Raw genomic sequence first — 20,313 nt, 5'->3', positions numbered from 1 at the left:
CTGCTTAGTAATTTTTTTATCGGTTAAACAACAAGATAAACATCTATAATGGGATAATTAAAATAGTAAACCGGACACTTTATTTAAATTGAAAGAAAGAGAGTATTTGTAATTTTATTTATGACAATAAGGTTCATATAATCATATTTCACGGTTAAGGATTACTTGTGTAAATAAGTAAAAGATAGGAGTTGTTATTGTAATTAACCTAAAGTGAAAGGGTTATAAATACTGGAAAGTGTGGTGTTCATTTCAAATCGAACACATGAATGGTTAGTAGTTAGGACGACTTCAAATCACAAAAGTAAGCGCCCGCCACGATTGCCCGGCCGGCGAAAAGTTCCGGTTAAAATCTCCGTCACCGGATTCACAAATGACTTCTTTCTTTATGAAGATTCTAGAATCTGCAAATCGATTAACTTCAACCATTTCCAGCTCCACCTCGGCATCCAGTTCCAACAGCTCGAGTTCAAGTCATGTAACCGAATCAGATCATACGATCATGTGTTCGTTATCCACCGGAGAATTCGATCGAGTTCCGCTTGACGTGTTTATGCAAATCCTGAAGTTAATTGGACCGAAAGAAGCGGCTAAGCTTACAGTTATTTGTAAATCATGGAAATTAATTGTTTCTGATAATATGTTGTGGATATCTTACCTTCAAAATCAGAAAGATCCTTGGGACACGATGTTTTTCGCAGAGACTAGCTTACGCTCTGGTTATCCTCTTCGGTATGTTTTCATATCATTTTGAATTTTTAATTTGTAATTTGTAATTGATATCATTATTATGTCATAAGAGGATAAGAGGATGTTTGGGATTGAAAACGCTTATGTGGTAAATTAGTTAAAATTACGTAATTATTAATCTGATTATGTTCAAAAAGTAAGCATATAAACATTTATCATATTAGTGTTCCATATCATTAATCAGCCCTGAAAACAGATAAAGGTAAATTATAACTTATAAAAATTTATTAACTGTAACGATTTCATTTATAACTGTGAGTTAGCATAAGTGTTACAATTTACAATCAAGTGTGAAAAGTAACCTGATATGTACGGCTTGTTTTACTTGTGAGTGCAGAACATATCCTTCTCAGAGACAATCGTTTATGCATATATATGGTCAACGAGCACGAGTTCCTGGTTCTATTATCATTGATGGTATCTTTCTATTTTTGAGTTCTTTTACTAATGCTGTATTTCTTTTATGTGTAGTTAGTATTGGATTTGTATTAGTCATTGTTTTGCTTTATGGGTAGTTAATTACTACTGCACATGTATTGTACTTTGCCTTTTTGGCTATTGTTAATATATTTTTTCACATTGGAAAAAAAAAAGGTGGTTCTGGCTATTGCAAATTTGGTTGGAGCAAATATGATTCTCCATCTGGACGGGCCGCAACATTTTTGGTAAGTGACGACTATAACGATATTGCAAATGGCACTTGATATAATTGTTGTGAGTTTTTTCTTATTTGTTACTCGTATATGGTACAAAAGAAATTATTATTTTGATATAATTGATTGTTTGTGTAGGAATTTGGTAATATTGACTCTCCATTGTACTCTAAGCTTCGCCATTTTTTCGCAACTATTTATAGCAGGTATTCTTCTGTGTGAATTACTTTTCCACTTGATCTTAATACTTACAAGCGAAATTGTAATTATCATTTGGTTTTTATTATTATCCTTTCGTCTGATACTGTAGGATGCAAGTGAAATCATCTTCACAGCCAACGGTTGTATCAATTCCAATGTCCCAGTACGGTGGTAAGATTCAAAAAATCTTTTGAAAAAGAATATTAGTAAATAGAAACTGCAAACAGTTTTGATTATATTGTGTGGATCACATTATTTTCAATGTCTGTGATGTGATGATTAAATTCTACTTTGTAATTGTTCTTTTGTGAATATGATTTAGCCACACAAGAGGCTAAAAATGCGAGACGCCAACTAAAAGAAGCCGTCTACACAACAATGTTTGACATGAATGTTCCTTCGGTCTGTGCAGTCAGCCAGGTCTGACAAAATGTTTACACCTTATTCGTTCTTTCATTTCATAAGACAATAGTCATACCTTATTATCTATCTTCAAATTTTATAGTGGTTTTTTATAGAATTGGGACTATCATATTTTCACAGGATAAGTATTGATTTCTGCATCATGCTCCCTAATGTTACTGTTGTGTGACGTGCAGGCAATTTTATCTTTGTTTGCCGCAAGAAAAACTTCCGGGATTCTTGTCAACATCGGATTTCATCAAACATCCATTGTACCAAGTATGCTAAATTTCTCAATTCTTCACCCTACCATCAGAACTGATAGACAATTATGTAGCAAGCTTTGTACCCTTTATTGCATAAATAATCTTGTTAAATTATCGGAACAGATGAAAGAAAAAACGTTTGTGTATGTATAAAGTCGTTTAAAACCTTGTTGTCATATAAATCTTGATTTGGTATTTCCAGTTTTACATGGTAAGATAATGCACAAAGTGGGTGTGGAACCTTTGGGAGTTGGAGCTTTAAAGCTTACTGGTTATCTTAGGGAACAAATGCAGCATAGAAATCTGCATTTTTCTTCGTTATACACAGTGCGCACTCTGAAAGAGGTAAGTATCTTTGTATCAGTTGTTGCGGCAAATAGTACCTGAATATTTTATCATAAGGTCTAACGGTATTTGTCTAAATTGCCATGCAGAAACTTTGTTATGTTGCTGTTGACTACGGGGCTGAATTGCGAAAGGATACAGAAGCGTCATATGACGTTCCCGTTGAGGGTCGGTTTACTCTCTCACAAGAACGTTATCGGACAGGAGAGATTTTATTCCAGCCACGCATTGCAGGATTGTACGTACATATATCCTCACTCCTTTTGACCCGAGATGGCAATTTTGACCCATTTACTTATAAATAGGTTGCCTTTGGCCATGTTTAATCTCAAACAGGTCAAATAGATGAGTATTACCTATAAATGAAACAGGTCTAAGGTTGTTCAATGTTTTTAAATGCATCCAACATCCTAAATCGTTCAATTAGATGTCTATATAAGTATTGCGATAAAATTGGATTTGTAAGTGTATTTAACACATTAGTTATCTATATAAATACCTAAAAAGGTTAAAGAGTGGACCAAAAAACTGTGGGTCAACCAGACCTGCCCTTTTAAGCTTAACCCCTTTTATTCTATTATTTATTATGTCTGCCCACTCATCTTTCCGCTTATAATATTTATCGACGTGTATAACCTTTTATCCACTTTTAAAAATGAAATTTCAATGTACTTGTGTACTTTTGTCTTTTTGGAACAGGAGTGCAATTGGTTTGCATCAGGCTGTGGCGCTTTGCATTGAACAATGTCATGCTGCAGGATTAACCCCTGAGGATTCTTGGTTCAAAACCATTGTCTTGGCTGGGGGTACTGCGTGTTTACCAGGACTAGTAGGTATATATCAGTAACTATATGTAAGTTATGTGATCCATAGAGTGATAATAATTTTTAAACTTTATATTTCCACGTGCAGAAAGATTAGATAAAGAACTGCGTTTTCTTCTTCCCCCATCCTTATCTAATGGAATACGAGTTATGCCACCTCCATATGGTGCGGATTCCGCTTGGTACGGTGCTAAGCTTCTTAGCAATGTAAGTTCTTGTACTTATACATGTTATCTCTAACAAGTCAAACAGGTAATTAAATCTTAAAATAAATAAATACTAAAAAAGATTGCAAATAAGGAAACAGGTCAAAGTTGTCCAAACTGTGTTTTTAATGAATGAAGGTGTTGGTCCTTGCTCAATCAGTCTCTGAAAATTAACGCGGAATCATGTTACTTATACTAGATTTTATCCATTTGCTCTTGCTGATAGCCACACGTTCCTTTTTATTGCAGTTGAGTACCTTTCCGAATTCCTGGTGCATCAACAAAAAGGATTTTCGACCCAAATCCAGAAGAAACTTCCTATGGTGAACTTCCGGTTCTTTATATAGTTAAAAACATCATACATTTATATAGTTACAAAACAACATAAGCCACCATTAGGCAATAAGGGTCTGTTTTGTTATTAATTTGTGCAGCTTTTGTATCATAATATGCCTATTATGGGCACTGGAACCATATAACAATAGCCACATTATGCTATAAATTATAACCAAGAAGTTGGTGTTTGATTTTGGGTTGTGTTACATCTCATGTGGGTCAAATCATAAAGGATGAAAGCATGTTAAGTGGGTGAAACAATTTGTAAATCATCCAAGTATATTTTTAATGCAGCATATAACCTTTGAAATTGATTGTTTTCATTTATTTAGATCATTGTTGATAGGCTATGTAATTGTAATAATCTATACAAACTTTTTTGAAGAGAAGATCAAAAGGTCATCTTGCTTCTTCTAAAACACATTTTCATCCCTGAAACACACTATATATTTCTTTATACCTTCTATGATCTATATCATTTGCAACAAATTTATGAACCTCCCCATCAACCTCAATCAAGCTTGACCCTTTTATGGTCTCTAAATTTCTATCCAATATTTCCTTTCTAAGTTCAACTACGCGTTCTTGTTCTTCTGTATCTGCTAACAAGTGACTCACTAACTTATACCGTTCACCTGAACATGGTTCCAACTTAACAAGTTGCTTGTACGCAAACTCCCCTCGCTTAAAGTCTTTATGTATTCTACAAGCTCCAAGTAACGCACCCCATACAACCACATTTGGTTCTTCCACCATTGTCGAAATAAGTTCTTCTGCCTTGGCTAACCTTCCAGCTCGACCAAGAAGATCCACCATGCACCCATAGTGATGAACCGAAGGTCTAATATTATATACATTTATCATCTGGTTCAAGTATAAGTAACCCAAATCTACTAATCCTGCATGAGAACAGGCAGTAAGTATAGCTACAAAGATAACCTCATTCGGTTGTATCCCATCCGCAACCATTTCTTCAAGAAGTTGAAAGCATGTTTCAGCGGGCCCGTGTGTTGCAAATCCAGATATGATAACTCCCCACGTCACAACATCTTTTTCGGGCATATTTTTGAAAACTTCATAGGCGAACTCAATACACCCGCATCTAGCGTACATGTCAACAACAGATGTATTAAGAGTAACACTAACTTTATCAAACTTCCTGTTAATATAAACGTGTATCCATCTACCCTGATCTAGTGCTCCCAAACGTCCACAAGCAGAAAGTGCACTAACGAGCGTTGACTCATTTAACGGGACGTTACAAGCTACCATTTCTTGAAAAATGGTCAATGCCTCTATATGCATACCGTTTCCCGTGTATCCTGTTATCATCGCACTCCAAGATGCAGAATCTTTTTCGCACATTTTGTTAAAGACTTGTTCTGCAAGCTTAACATGACCCTGATTCATGTAACCGGTAATCATACAATTCTTTGCAAGTACATTTTCCTCTACAAACTCAGCTAGAACACATTCGGCAGAACTCAACTCACCTGAATTTGCGTACATGTTTATCAACGAGCTGTGCATATAAGTGTCTGGTTTCTTTCCAGCCTTGATGATCTGGGCATGCAGCTGTTTCCCTTCAGAAAGGGCTTTTAAATGGGCACACGCTTTTAAGGAATACGCATAAGTGTGGTTGTCTGGTATTAAGCTTCTTTGTAAAAGTTTAACGTTAAGTAAAAGTGAATCATGTGGACACTTGGCAAACGTTAAGCCCCTGATAACGGTGTTATACGCATATACATGAGGAGAAGCAATCGTGTGAAACACTGATAAAGCTTCGACGATTTCACCACACTCGACATAAGATGCAACTAGTCTCCCTGCATTAACCCGACGATCAAGTAATCCCGACACCACTAATTGTGTATGTAACTGCCTAATTTCCTTTATATCTCTGCAAATTTGCAGCAACGTAACAGGGACCGGAACACCTGTCGCTGTCATACGTAGGCTGCTAACTTTGTTCAACCTGATGAGCATATCAGCAACCAAAGAAGAAGAAGCCATGTTTCTTCCTTACTTTTTGTCTTGATAGTAGTATATTTTCATTTCAGTATTTCAAATGTGCTGTCAATTCACAGCCATATAAACATTATCCAAAATCAACAAGACAAATGGTTTTTGTATCATCTAATATAGGACCACACAAGTTGCCTAATAGTTCACATGATAACAAGACAATGGCACAAGAATACTGTAAATAACAAAGGCAGAATAAGCCCTCTTACACATATTCTATATAAAAATCATTTTTTGTATTTTTAAAGGGCAAGATATTACAGTAACAAATAAATATAATCATTGAAGAATGTCAGAATTTCATCCCGGATCTATATCTAATACACGTGGTTGGCGATAAAACATCAAAAACTCATACGAACTTATAGGCTGCAAATGTTATGGCTGTTACTAGAATCAATCATAACCCTTCAAAACCATATGAACAAGACTATAAAAGCTCCGAAAAATGCCATCAATATAGACGAACTGCGAGCCTTAGAACTGTTATTGGAATCGGCTTTGACGCTATTCTTCCCTGTTCCAGGTGCTAAAGCGGGGCAGACGAGCCCAACTTTATCGTCACTACATAAGCTTGAAAATAAACCAGGCGGATAGTTTCCGTAGAGATTGATGTAACTAAACATCGATGACGCACACTCATTAGACAAATCGTTCAAGTCATCGGAATAAGGGCAGGCAAAGTCTTTAAAAGCTCCACAACATAAATCAGCAGGGTATTTTGGTCCTTTGCATTTACTAGTTATAATTGTGTAATTCATGAATTCAAAGTCGACAGGACAAGCTGCAAGTTTAAACAACAAGTTTATCACCACCATATGCACAAAATCTATGCCATTAATCTACTAACAGAGATATTATTAAAACCCTAATTCAGAAACGAATCCAATTATACCAATTCATAACATTATAAGGTAAATAATACTCCGTAAGAAACTAACGTTTTTTAGCCTGAAGTAGGGTTCGTCCAATTGAGGAAGAATCAGAAGTGAAGACACCATCTGCACAAATAAAAGATCAAGATCAGAAGTTGACTAGACCTAAGAACACTTGAAAGCAAAATTATTATAACTTGAATTGAAATAATGTTGGTTGAATTAATGAAATGAAACCTGAAATGGAAACTGGAGATGAGAAACAAGTAGAGAGATAGCAGCAGATCAGAAGGAGAAAGGAGATCGCAATCTTCATGATTGAATGAGGAACAACAGCAGTAGCAATTAAAATTAAAGTTCAAATTGGATTGAAATTAAACAAAATTTGGATGAATAGATAGCTGGAATTTGTTTCAAGTAGAGACAGCAAAGCAGACAGAGATCCAGAACACGGAGGCCAGTAGTACGTTTTAATTTTAACTAGTTTTGAAACTATTGGTTCGTGATGGGGTTTAGGAGGGGATTGTCTCGGTGAGGAGAGAAACTCGTAAAACAAATTGGAAAAATAGAGAAGCAGAAGGAGAGAATTACAATAAACTGGGTAATTTATTATACAAGGAAGAAGAAGTTGTGATCTTTTTTTAAGTTATGATCCAACTCCATTCTATCAATACATATTTATAGGCCATAAAAGTGGATATGACCTGCTACCTCTTAAAGAGGTTACCGGATGACTTGTTACCTGCTAATCAGGTAAAAGCTCAATTATTGATGTAATGACATCATTGCTTACATCACTCACAATTATTGATCTAATGACATCATTACTTACATCACTCACAATTATTGATCTAATGACATCATTGCACACATCACACCACACTATGACATCATTGCATACATAATATTACACAAATACATAAATACGTATTTTAATCTGTATCCGGCCACTCATCACTGTCGAAATCATCTCTAGGGTGCCTGTACTGTTCTTCTTCTGATGATGTTTCATCCATGTGATTGTTTGGATCTGTATTGATTATGGTTTCCATTAAATCTCTTTCACGAATAGTATTCTTAACAAAAGCATCCAAAGCTGTTGCTGGTGACTGGCTTAGAGGGTGATCTGCTTGTCGAAAAGATGTTGAGTCAATGAATGTATGAGGTAATCTGTTGAGCTGACTCATTTCTACCTTGAATAATAACCACTGTTCTGGGTGAACATCTTTTGTACTGATGAGATTATATCCATACCAGCCATGGATTTTTACAAATGAATCTTGATGGATTATTGTGCCGTTTTCAATATATTTTATTGTATTTAGTTTATAAAATTATTTCGTGGCTAATGATCATGTGACGCCCCGTACCAAACCATCATGTACGAATAGGGATGACAATGGTCACCCGATCCAGTGGATATCCACCCGATCCACCCGATTTTAATGGATATGGATGAACCTAAATGGATATTGGATGCGGATATGGATGAACCTAAATAGATATGGATATGGATATGGATGAAAAAGTATCATCCATGGATATATCCATTAAAACCCGAAAAACATATATTAATACATAAATATAGATATATGTATACACGTCTACTATTAAAAATGCATTTACTGTTACACATACATTTTGCTTGCAACCATATAATAAATTAACTATGATATTTTATAATAAAACACCTATATCTAACAAGATAAACATACAAATTACACATTTAATTTGTCATAATCTATGTTTGATGGTAAATTCAACAAATTATGTTCTATTTTCGACAAAAAGTACACGTTTTTGTAGATATTCGGAAATATTATAACAGTTTTTGAATATCCAACGGATATCCATTAACCCGCTTAATCCAGTGGATATGGATATGGATGGATGAACTGAAATTAAATGGATATGGATATGGATATGGATTAACAAAAACTAAATGGATATGGATATGGATACGGCACCACCCAATCCATATCCGATCCATTGTCATCCCTATGTACGAATCGTCAACAACAGGTCCATTACACGGTATAATACTACATGCTGTTTTAAAACGAGTTTTGCATTCATGAAAAGACAACTTCAAATGTTTTACAAACGATAACGTGACACAAAGGTCGTTACAAAGCCATTATTCAAAATACCATAAGTTGCGAATGCAAAATAAAAGTTCCATGATTGAGACATCTCTAAGTAATGCAGCGGAAGTCTAACACAGCGAGTCTGTAACAGCAAGTCTATAACACCAAGACTATAACAGCAAGTCTAACAGCGAGTCTAACAGCGGAAGCAACAACGTCTAAGCACATGAGAAATACATGCTTAAAAGGTAAACACGGATGTTAGTGAGCTATAGTTTGTTTGTAATCAGTAATGTAATGTAGACCACGAGATTTCAGTGCTTCAACCAGCATTTCAAATCAGTATTTCAAATAAGTATGATAAAATATATGCTTATCCGTGGGCACCCGGTAACTAACTTAACGTAATAATAATACCCCCTAAAAGTACACTTGGCGAGTGCGTATGTCCTCGAAGTATCAAACACACGTTAAATGCTAGCGCGACTAGCCCGAGTGGGGATGTCAAACCCTATGGATCCATATCTAATATTCGCGTTCACCGGTTCAAAAACCAATGATTAAACGTTATCGTGCTAAGGGGAATCTTTGTGCCGTTATATCACCCACACATATATAAAATTTAAGTACTCGTGTCTAGTATGTAAAACATAAAAAGCGCATGTATTCTCAGTCCCAAAAATAGTAAAGTAAAAAGGGAAGCTATAACTCACAGTGAATGTGCGGTAAAATCGATACGACAATGTAAGCAAGTAGTAAGTCGGTCCAAACAAGTAAGTTGGTCGATCCAAAAGGTCCTCAACCTAAGTCAAAGGTTACTAGTCAGTAAATTGTCCCCAAAGGTTTAAAAGTGAATAAATTTAGTTTAAGTATCATCATCATCATCATCATCATTCGTAAAAGATAAAGTAAGTTTTCAACAAGAATAGAGATCGAAACAAAAGGCTGACTTCGGACAGCTGATACGACCTCTATATAAATCAAAAAGACGCATGGTCAGTGGCTAAGGCTCCGTATGTGAGTCCTCTAACCGCTTTCCAATTTTCAGATCCTAACTCGATGTCGTTTGACCGTGGCGACGGTTCAAGCGCGAGTAGGTCAGAATTTTCAGCACGTCGTTACAAGGGCGTAGTGATTTTCGGAAGGCTATAAATCCTAAACCGTATATCGGATTTAGTCGATTCTTAAACGAAAAGTCATCTACTCGAACTGAAATAACTGAAAATAAATTTTCCAGAAGTTCTAGGAGTCTGATCAGACCTCGAAAAATAGCATACAAGTGCTCCGGTGGGTTCCTTGGTGCTTGATACTCATCACGGTTCTCATCCTTGATGCGTGTAAGCTTCAAGTGTACAACTCTTTGATATTTTAGCATCACTTTGACCAATTTTCAACCATAAACACACAACTAAGAGTACAAGCTAACATTCTACAAGTTTTGAACATCAAGGTTGTCTCTTTATTGCATAAACACAATAAAGCTTCAACCTTTGTCTTTTTGACACAAGTTTATGCATCTTCATCATATGAGATGATGAAGACTTGATCTTTATCATCACAACAATCACAAAAAGGTTCCAAGTAAGTGAGATCTACAATGATAACTTAGATCTCAAGTATTAAGAAACTCTAAGCTAGAAAGTTTGGATCTTTACAAGATTAATGAGACCATAAGCTAGAAAGCTAAGATCTAGTGAAAGTAATGAGACCATAAGCTAAAAAGCTAAGATCTTTGACAAAATAATGAAACCCTAAGCTAGAAAGCTTGGATCTTTTAATGTTCTTGAAGATCCTTAAAGCAAAAGGCTAGATCTTCAAGTTACATGAAGATCATAAACACAAGTTTTGATCTTTTTAACAAAATAAAGGGATCATAAGCTAGAAAACTTAGATCTAACAAAATAATGAAGATTCAAAGCTAGAAAGCTTGAATCTTTCATGTTCTTGAAGGATTCAAATCAAAGTTTGAATCTTCAAGATATAACAAGATCAAGAAGCTAAAAAGCTTGATCCTTGTAGGATGATGATGATGTCGATGCTATGAAGAATAAAAGAAAAAGAAGAAAATTTAAAACTTACACTTTTTAGAGTGAGAAAGACTAGAGAGAGAATTAGAGAGTAAGTGTGTGTAAAATGTGAATGAGATCAAGTATAAAATGGGTGAGATTTGCTTGGTATTTATAGTGGTGAAGGGGGTGATGGCCGTGGGGTTTCAAGGGAATAAGGGGGACACCTTTTTGCTTTTTGGTTAGTGGTGGTCTAAAGGTGGTGCTAGTTGTTAGGATCCCATGCAACATTTGTGATTATGGTTAACAAAAATGCTAGTATGTTCCCTCTTATAAATTGGTTTTTGTCTTACATTTATATGGGTCGTAAACTTATTAAAATTGGGCTAATTAAATAGTCCATTAGCTAGAGTATGGTGGCTAAAGTCCAACAAGGTAGAAACTCCAACAAGACTAACTAGTGAGCATACGTAAATTACTAAGCGTAATTAAACAACCATAAACCCAAGTAATTGTTATTAGGAAATAACAATTAGTATTACGTAGTAGTAATATTCCAATTACGACAAAAGTTAAACGTGTACCAAAACACATAGCTCGTTCTAAACGTCAAGTGACACTAACGGTCATAAAAGCATTCGGGGATCAAGTTAAGTAACTAAGTACTTAATGGCACATTGTAAGGTATCAACGAAAGTAATTAATCATGAATAAAGATACCAGAGCATAAACTAGCTCAGTACGCACATAAAAGCAGATTCGTGAAAGTATAGAGCACAAAAATATAAGTCGAAAAGTGAAAGGACCCGTTCATATACATTATAAACGATTCACAATAGTTGATTACATCGCGAGGTATTTGACCTCTATATGATACATTTTACAAACATTGCATTCGTTTTTAAAAGACAAACTTTCTTTACAACGAAAGTTGACGGCATGCACACCATTTCATAATACATCCAACTATAATTGGCTTAATAATAATCTTGATGAACTCAATGACTCGAATGCAACGTCTTTCAAAATATTCCATGAATGACTCCAAGTAATATCCTTAAAATGAGCTAATGCACAACGGAAGATTTCTTTAATACCTGAAAATAAACATGCTTTAAAGTATCAACCAAAAGGTTGGTGAGTTCATTAGTTTATCATAATCCATCATTTCCGTAATAGTAATAGACCACAAGATTTTAGTTTCTATAAATATTCGTACACTCGCAAGTGTATAAAAGTATTCTATAAGTTGTAGGCACCCGGTAACAAGCCTTAACGTTCATGTTTTACCCTCTGAAGTACACCAGATCAGGTGTGTTTAAAATAACCTCAAAGTATTAAAGCATCCCATAGTCAGGATGGGGTTTGTCAGGCCCAATAGATCTATCTTTAGGATTCGCGCCTACCGTACATAGACAAGTAGTTTAATGTTACCAAGCTAAGGGTATATTTCTGGTTTAAACCCACATAGAATTAGTTTTAGTACTTGTGCCTATTTCGTAAAACATTTATAAATCAGCGCATGTATTCTCAGCCCAAAAATATATATAAAAAGGGAGCAAATGAAACTCACAATACTGTATTTCGTAGCAATTATGTATATGACGGCACTGAACAAGTGCAGGGTTTGTCTCGGATTCACAAACGTATCAATATTGTGATTCAATATTGCAGGAAAGTACGTAGACGCAACGAAAATGATAAACGTTAGGTTGACCTCACGAGCAATACCCTCGATCAATACCCATAACCTTCATAGCTATAACCCATAATTTCCTTAGCTCTATCTCATTTGAAAACTTATTTTGAAATCGTCTGAATATAACTCCGTCGTAGTATTTTATGTATACTAATAATATCTTGAAATAATACTAAGTAAATATATATATATGTAATTCGATTGAGAGAGTTTAGAGAAATATATTTTCAAGTTTCTATGAAATAATGAAACCTATTGAATTCTATTTATAATAGATTTTTGAATTATTAAAGTGAATTATTAAAGTATGAATTATTAAAGTGAATTATTAAAGTATGAATTATTAAAGTGAATTATTAAAGTATGAATTATTAAAGTGAATTATTAAAGTATGAATTATTAAAATGAATTATTAAAGTGAATTATTAAAGTATGAATTATTAAAGTGAATTATTAAAGTATGAATTATTAAAGTGAATTATTAAAGTATGAATTATTAAAGTGAATTATTAAAGTGAATTATTAAAGTATGAATTATTAAAGTGAATTATTAAAGTATGAATTATTAAAGTGAATTATTAAAGTTAAAGTAAATAAAGTTAAAGTTAAAGTATAGTAAAAGTATAAAAACTATGTATGTATAATACGCGTATAAATATATATAATATTAATTTAAATTGTTATATATATTTAATGAAATAAAATATAAATATCGTTATATTTATTATACTGGTTAAGTAATGAGTTATCAAAAGTGATTCTAGATATTTATAAAAGTTATATACGTTTTAATAATAAAGTTCTTTTTAAACTGAAAACGTCTTTGTACGTTTGAAAATAGATTAATAGAATATTATGGAAACCAATTCTCCACTAACTTTTGTCTAACTTTCGTAAATGACACTTTTTGTTTTTATTTATAAATAGCGTTACAAATTATTCTGAATATCGTTAAGAGGAATAGATTTTCTCAAATCATAGTGGACCTCTCAACAGAGACTTGTAATCATAATTCAATGTTTCTGATAATTCAATCATTTAATATATATTTTTTTTAATTTCGTCGAAAATCATATTGAAACAAATACGTTCGTGTAAAGTATTATACGTTTAATACTTTATTAATATTCTCAAGTTATAATATATATATACATATACATATCTATTTATATATAACGGTTCGTGAATCGTCGGAATTTGGTCGAGGTTATAATGAATGTATGAACACAGTTTAAAATTCTTGAGATTTAACTTAACAAACTTTGTTTATCATGTCGGAATAATATAAAGATTAAAGTTTAAATTTGGTCAGAAATTTCCGGGTCGTCACAGTACCTACCCGTTAAAGAAATTTCGTCCCCAAAATTTGATAGAGGTCGTCATGACTAACAATGAGAATGTTATTATAACGATTATAGAGTTTTATCATATTCAAGAAGAATGGATAAAATAATTCGATTACTCGAAGCGTGTGAGTGAAGTTATCGTAAATGAATGAAATAAGATAATAGTGATTCGTCGTATCTTTTGACGTCATCACGATTGATCTCCGAAAAGAAAATCTTTGTAATCTATATTGGATTTGATTATTCGACGATTAAGGAAATTATGATCCTCTTCGAATTAATGCGATAATCCATTTTGATTTCTCTGTCGGATATTTCACTATAAATCCACCTCATTTGTTTTCTTACAAATCACACCTTCTCAACTCATATTTTAAAGTATTTGTCAATATGCTTCATCCAGTGCTGATTCTTGATATACTCCTCACTTTCATATCTGTCGCTCTTCTTTTTCATCTGCCTCCGGAAGAATCTATTTACTTCTACTATACTCTTGGCTTTATAGTGTTTTTAGTTCTTCTGTGTCTTTATATTGCTATATGCATTAATATATACGGTTTATGATTTCTGGGTTGTTGTTGGGTTTTATATCTTCCCTTATATTTCAAAGTCCTTGCTTCTTCTATAATCATTATCATTCACAGTTAATGCTCTCTTCTATTTGCTATGATTTATACTCCCATTTATAGTTCGGAGCTTTGTCCTTTCGTTTCTTCTTCTTGCGATTAAGCACCGCTTGTAATAGTCCAGAATTCGCAGATATAAATTTCGGAATGAACATTGTTATTGTTCTAGGAAGGAAATTGTAATGGCACGATCTTGACTTGTCAAATTACCAGAATACCTCGGAAAAGGCCGAATCATCAAGAAATATTTTCTTGATATTTAGAGATCAAAGAGAATACAAGAGTCGTGTAACATAGCACATGATGACGTTATGATCTGTGAATCATCATGTTCCATTTAGAAACTCAGCATGAATTACTGTAATATAATCACGTTGATCAAGTGTCATTATATTATACTAACTCATGCTTCAGCTCCCAACACTTCTTCAAGAATATTCCTATTTTAAATTCAAATTTTTTTTTTAGAATTTAGAAACTTACACAGTTTCTTTTTATGTTGTAACGCAGATATTGCGAAGAGATAAAAGATTTCGGATAAGAATAGTTGTGAAAATATCTTCAGGAATATCGAAGATATTATAATAAAAGATACGATAATATGGATGATGAAGAAGATTTGTCTGTGAAGGTTTAGAATAAGAAGTAAGGTGTTTGCTAACGATTTCAGTAGACACTGAATCATTTGGATCCTTTGAAGGCAGGTTTAGTCTTTGTGATTTGTCCACAGCCTCCTTCATGGTCTGCTCAATCCGTTTTCCAGTTTCAAACCTTCTCTTTTTCTCAGCTTTACCACCATACTATTCTTTATCATCAAACTTTTGACTGTTAAAGTCGTTTACAGTTTTTGCTGCTTCATCAGCATTTTTCCAATTCGGAGAACTAGTTCATATTTTGGGATGTTTTTCAGAAAATTCACATTCGAAGTATGTAAGTCTAGAAGATAGACGTTATATGTATAACTTTTGATGTAAAATTGTCGTGAAATTCAAAATACTGATTGCTAATTCCCAGTAGTTGGTGTGACAATTATTGTTACAGGATGTAGGTGAGTACATATGGGGTTTTAATGAATAAGTATAGTGGCTTTTCGGAGAGGCTTAAGTCGAAGGTTAATGAAGTTGTTGATAAGTTTACTGCTAATGTGGCGAGATATGAAAGGTTCCCCAGTAACAATGATGAAGGGGTAATTGTTATAATAAGGTTTATTCTTATAAACAAATGAAGGTGATTTGCTGGAGCTGTGACAAAACTGTCTATTTTGGAAAGAGAATGAAAAATTATATTTGGTAATAAATATCAAAGGATCTGACACGGATACGTGTTAAACTATAACTTTGGTTTCAAGAGCTTTTCAGATGCATGACAGTGGGTAATATGTGGTTGGATCATCATCTCGCATGTCTTTAGGAATTTTGAAGTGTTTGAACACATATTGTAATTGTTAATATACATATGATGTTCTAAGATTTTGAATGATACAAATATTTTTGTGAGTTCCATGAATAGAAATGAGGTTCTAGGACAGTTTTGAAGTCAAAGTATAGTTTTGAAAGATGTAGGAATCTAAGAGTGATGATTTCGGTTATATCTTGAATCGAATTATGAGATTTCAAAATCAGAATATGTAATTAGATTTTTAATGAGTATGGTTGTTTTGATTTCTATAAAAGAATGTATATTGTTGTGAAAGTAGGGAGTATAATGGATGATTTGCTGAATCAGATTCGAAGAATGTAACATATTAATTGTGAATTTATATATCTCTCGGGTATTACCTACCCGTTAAAAAAAATTTCACAATTAATATTTTGTACAAAAGAATTTTATTACAGTCTTTATGGAAATATATATGTGTATATTTCTTCAGATGTAATATTGATTTAATGAGTTAATATTAAATTAAACTCATTTGATTTATGGTTAAGGCTAGGATAGATAATTTCTAAACTTTAGAAATTACATAATCGCCGTAGAATGTTTCTCCAATGAAGTTATGAATCAATACTTCATCGTTGTGGTATTCCTTGGTATCTACATGGCGTATGACGTCGATGCTCGTGGGACAGATTGTGAAGTTGAGGTTTGCGATGCGGTTGTTGTTGGTGGTGGTAATGGTACTGTTGATGTTGTTGATGGTGGTACTGGTTATGATGCTGGTGCTGCTGCTGGTGTTTGTAACCTTTGCACCATATTCTCCAAAGCCACTACCCGAGCGCGAAGCTCGTTGACTTCTTCTATTACACCGGGGTGATTGTCGGTTCAGACGAGCGGATAAATAAGTTCTAGAATTTGGTGTAGTATATAATCATGACGAGATACTCTGGAAATGAGAGAGAAAATGGTGTTTCGGACAGGTTCGCCGGTAAGTGCTTCAGGTTCATTGCCAAGAGGGCAATGTGGTGGATGAAAGGGATCACCTTCTTCTTGTCTCCAATGGTTAAGTAGATTACGAACCCATCCCCAATTCATCCAGAATAGATGATGGCTAATTGGTTGATCCATTCCGGTCACGCTGCTTTCGGAGCTCATGTGGAAATCCATATCGGCATAGCTGTCTGTCATAACCCGACCTTAACCATAAGGACGAATACAATAACATATGATTTCATCGCGAGGTATTGACCTCTATATGCGACGTTTTTCAAAAAACTGCATTCGTTTTTACAATACAAACCATAACTTTTATTACAAATACAAGGTTTAAACAAGATAATAATGATTATCGTTTAACGATAATCTTAGACTTACAAACTTTACATGTGATAATAACAATACGACTTCCAACATATTTTACATTACAAATCCTCCGATATGCAGTTTTATTTTTGACACAAATATGCATACTCAAGATCTTGCTTAAATTCAACATGTTGCAGCGGAAGCTTTTAGTTATCACCTGAGAATAAACATGCTTAAAACGTCAACATAAAGTTGGTGAGATATAGGTTTAATGCCGGCAGCGTTATAAATATAGACCACAAGATTTCATATATAAACGTTTTAATAAAAATATTCTAAGTTGTTGAGCACTTGATAACCATACTTAACATTTAATCAACGTCGCATATTCCCTTTATTATGAAATCTTACTACACCGTACCAAGTGTAGTCACCGAAACGAAGTACTGTGCAACAGTTGAATACTGGTCGTCCAGTCCGGTTGGGGTTGTCAGGCCCGATAGATCTATCAACAGGATTCGCGTTTACAATACCTCATGTAAATAATAGTTACCAAGTTACAGGGAAGTATGCCAGTGGTACAACTCAATGTAGAATATATATTTTTAATCACTTGTGTCCATAACGTAAATCATAAAATGCATGTATTCTCATCCCGAAATATTTAGAGTTTAAAAGTGGGACTATATACTCACTTTTGCCTTGAAGGTATTTATCACGACTTGGTCTCCGATAGATATCACGAACCTAACCATATATATAATATATCAACATATTTTCTTTTTAAGTAATCGTTATATATATATATATATATATATATATATATATATATATATATATATATATATATATATATATATATATATATATATATATATATATATATATATATATATATATATATATATACTTTTAATATTTTCTTAGTCCGTAGTTAGCAGTCCGATGTTAGTGGTCCACAATTAGTTGCTTAAATAAAATAAATAAAGACCCCATCGTATTCGTATTGATCAGAATTAATCTCGACCCATGGTACCATGTTGTCAAGTGACGTGTTGCGTACATAAAGTACCATGTTGTCAAATGACGTGTTGCGTACAATCATGAGGTCTTATGATTAATCTTCTCGTGTTGTTTACGGGTGGTCCTGAAATATATAAAATTAAATCAAAAGTAAATATATATGAAATATCATATTAATTAGAAATATATGATTAATTTAATTTTTCTCCAAATATTTTCGTAGCTAAACTAGCTTCGGATACCCGATCTTGTTTTAGTCGTAGTTTCTTCATTACAACTCCGTTTTTGTTGGTTCAACTTGCCACTTCCTTGGATCGAGTCAAATTTTAAGAATATGAACTGAAAATACCTTAGGTTGTATTCGAAATCACAGGTTATAGGTCAAACTTTGGTGAAACTTATGAAAGTGATCATTTTCCATCATAAAAACAACATTTAATGATCATTTTTCTAAAAATACTTACACTTTGAGTTAAACCATGAAATTTTTATGTGTTAACATATTCATAAGAAATATCATTTTTTCAGAACATGAACTTCCAATTCAAAGCTTAAGATGGTTTTTAATTATCCAACCCAAAACAGCCCCCGGTTGCACTCCGACGACGTAGATTCAGTTTTTAAGATGTTCTTTGTAAAACCAAGTTATATCTTGTTAAGTTAGCATATCATTATGATATATTACAGGTCTTGAAGTATTTTAAAAGTTAAGTTAGAAGTATCTATTTAGTTTGCAAACAAGTTTGAAATCATTCAAACTATGTTCTTGTTGTTAAAATTTTACAACACAAAATAAGATAGCTATATAAATATGAATCGAATAAGGTTATGAACAAGGTTACTACCTCAAGTTACTTGGACAAAGTTACTGTAAAAGATGTGAAAAATCTTAGAACCAAAAGAGTGGTGGAGTTGGATCAAAAGGTTGGAAGTAAACTTGTATTTTTGGAAGGATTATTGAAGTTTTCTTGTAAGGAATTTATTATGATGATTAAGGCTTGTTTTTGAAGCTAGATATTCATGGTTATTTGCTGAGATTGTGAATAACACTTAAGGTTCCTAAGAGTGTGTTTTTGGTGTAACATCCCGCGTTTTTCCGTTAAATTTATTTTTAACACCGTCTTTTTTTTTAAAATAATATCTTTCGTATTTAAATTAATAGTTTCCGTGAGTAACGTTCATTATATTCCCGCTATTTAATTTTGACATCACCCGTTTACTCGAGCGTTTTAAAAATATTCGATCGGTTAAATCCCGCACCCGCTTTGAAACTCGAGGGACCGGAGTTGCCAAATGGGCAAACTAGTTGACTAGGTCAACTAGTCAACCCATTTTTCCACCATTTCCATCATCTCCCTCTCTCTCTCTTTCTTTCTTTTTTTCTCTCAAGAACACAAACATAATTCATCATCTAAATTCGGATCGGGAAGCAAACTTCAAAACAAATTACATATTCGTGATCCTCTCATCATCCTCTTCGATTTGGTACCAATTTCATCCATTTTGGGTAACATTTCTAAAACACTAAATTTCTCTAAATTCGTGTTTTTGATTTGAAATGGTGTTAGTTAGTGTCTATGGCTCAAGTCTAACATGAATATATGTTTGGTTTGCTCGATTTGTTGTTTTTGGAGTAACTAGCATGAACTTGAAATGGGTGTGCTTAATCCTTGATTTTGGATGAGTTAATGTTGTTAGATTGTTAAAGTGCATGTTTTAATTGTGTTACTAGTATCACTAGCTTCGTTTTGATGCGTAGGTTGATTAAGAAAACTTCAAAAACCCGATTAATGATTTTGTGATGTTTGACTAGGGTTTGATAGTTCTTGACATGAACTTTTGATGCTTGAATGCCATGGAATGTTAATTGTTAGTGATTAGTTGTAATGTATGCTTAATTACCTTCGAAACGGCATATCGTATGTGTAAATTGGATTCCCGAAACTTAAAATGCAATTGAT

At 33.5% G+C, this 20,313-nt stretch overlaps 3 protein-coding genes across 3 annotated transcripts; 1 reads left to right on the top strand and 2 right to left on the bottom strand.

Annotated features, from left to right (window-relative positions):
- The first annotated feature begins 270 nt into the window (after positions 1 to 270).
- Positions 271 to 4,293, top strand: LOC139888835 (actin-related protein 8-like). Its single transcript, XM_071871837.1, has 12 exons — positions 271 to 732; positions 1,088 to 1,167; positions 1,345 to 1,415; positions 1,542 to 1,609; positions 1,714 to 1,775; positions 1,927 to 2,024; positions 2,204 to 2,285; positions 2,475 to 2,617; positions 2,707 to 2,855; positions 3,317 to 3,450; positions 3,530 to 3,648; positions 3,897 to 4,293. Exons 1-12 carry the CDS (start codon positions 374 to 376, stop codon positions 3,972 to 3,974), a joined length of 1,443 nt encoding a protein of 480 aa, XP_071727938.1. The 5' UTR covers positions 271 to 373; the 3' UTR covers positions 3,975 to 4,293.
- Positions 4,294 to 4,318: 25 nt separating this feature from the next.
- Positions 4,319 to 6,068, bottom strand: LOC139888775 (pentatricopeptide repeat-containing protein At5g66520-like). The gene has a single exon (XM_071871785.1). The coding sequence runs from the start codon at positions 5,994 to 5,996 to the stop codon at positions 4,410 to 4,412; it is 1,587 nt and encodes a 528-aa protein (XP_071727886.1). The 5' UTR covers positions 5,997 to 6,068; the 3' UTR covers positions 4,319 to 4,409.
- A 135-nt stretch (positions 6,069 to 6,203) lies between these two features.
- On the bottom strand, positions 6,204 to 7,349 carry LOC139888903 (GPI-anchored protein LLG1-like). The gene is made up of 3 exons (XM_071871903.1): positions 7,121 to 7,349; positions 6,950 to 7,009; positions 6,204 to 6,792 (listed from the first exon to the last, which is right to left on the bottom strand). The coding sequence occupies exons 1-3, from the start codon at positions 7,197 to 7,199 to the stop codon at positions 6,419 to 6,421; spliced, it is 513 nt and encodes a 170-aa protein (XP_071728004.1). The 5' UTR covers positions 7,200 to 7,349; the 3' UTR covers positions 6,204 to 6,418.
- Between the last annotated feature and the right edge of the window lie 12,964 nt (positions 7,350 to 20,313).

This window comes from Rutidosis leptorrhynchoides, chromosome 1 (genome assembly GCF_046630445.1).
Source record: "Rutidosis leptorrhynchoides isolate AG116_Rl617_1_P2 chromosome 1, CSIRO_AGI_Rlap_v1, whole genome shotgun sequence".
Lineage (NCBI taxonomy): Eukaryota > Viridiplantae > Streptophyta > Magnoliopsida > Asterales > Asteraceae > Rutidosis > Rutidosis leptorrhynchoides.
Note: the sequence above shows the minus strand (reverse complement) of the source record. Positions and strands in the feature narration are given on the sequence as shown.

Excerpts from the sequence above, each read along its gene's own strand:
- LOC139888903 (XM_071871903.1), bottom strand. The coding sequence starts at position 7,199 with ATGAAGATTGCGATCTCCTTTCTCCTTCTGATCTGCTGCTATCTCTCT. Across the intron at positions 7,010-7,120 it reads ATCTCCAGTTTCCATTTCAG|ATGGTGTCTTCACTTCTGAT; the intron begins GTTTCATTTCAT and ends TTATTTGTGCAG. Across the intron at positions 6,793-6,949 it reads CCTACTTCAGGCTAAAAAAC|CTTGTCCTGTCGACTTTGAA; the intron begins GTTAGTTTCTTA and ends TTAAACTTGCAG.
- LOC139888835 (XM_071871837.1), top strand. The coding sequence starts at position 374 with ATGACTTCTTTCTTTATGAAGATTCTAGAATCTGCAAATCGATTAACT. Across the intron at positions 733-1,087 it reads CGCTCTGGTTATCCTCTTCG|AACATATCCTTCTCAGAGAC; the intron begins GTATGTTTTCAT and ends TTGTGAGTGCAG. Across the intron at positions 2,286-2,474 it reads TCAAACATCCATTGTACCAA|TTTTACATGGTAAGATAATG; the intron begins GTATGCTAAATT and ends TGGTATTTCCAG.
- LOC139888775 (XM_071871785.1), bottom strand. The coding sequence starts at position 5,996 with ATGGCTTCTTCTTCTTTGGTTGCTGATATGCTCATCAGGTTGAACAAA.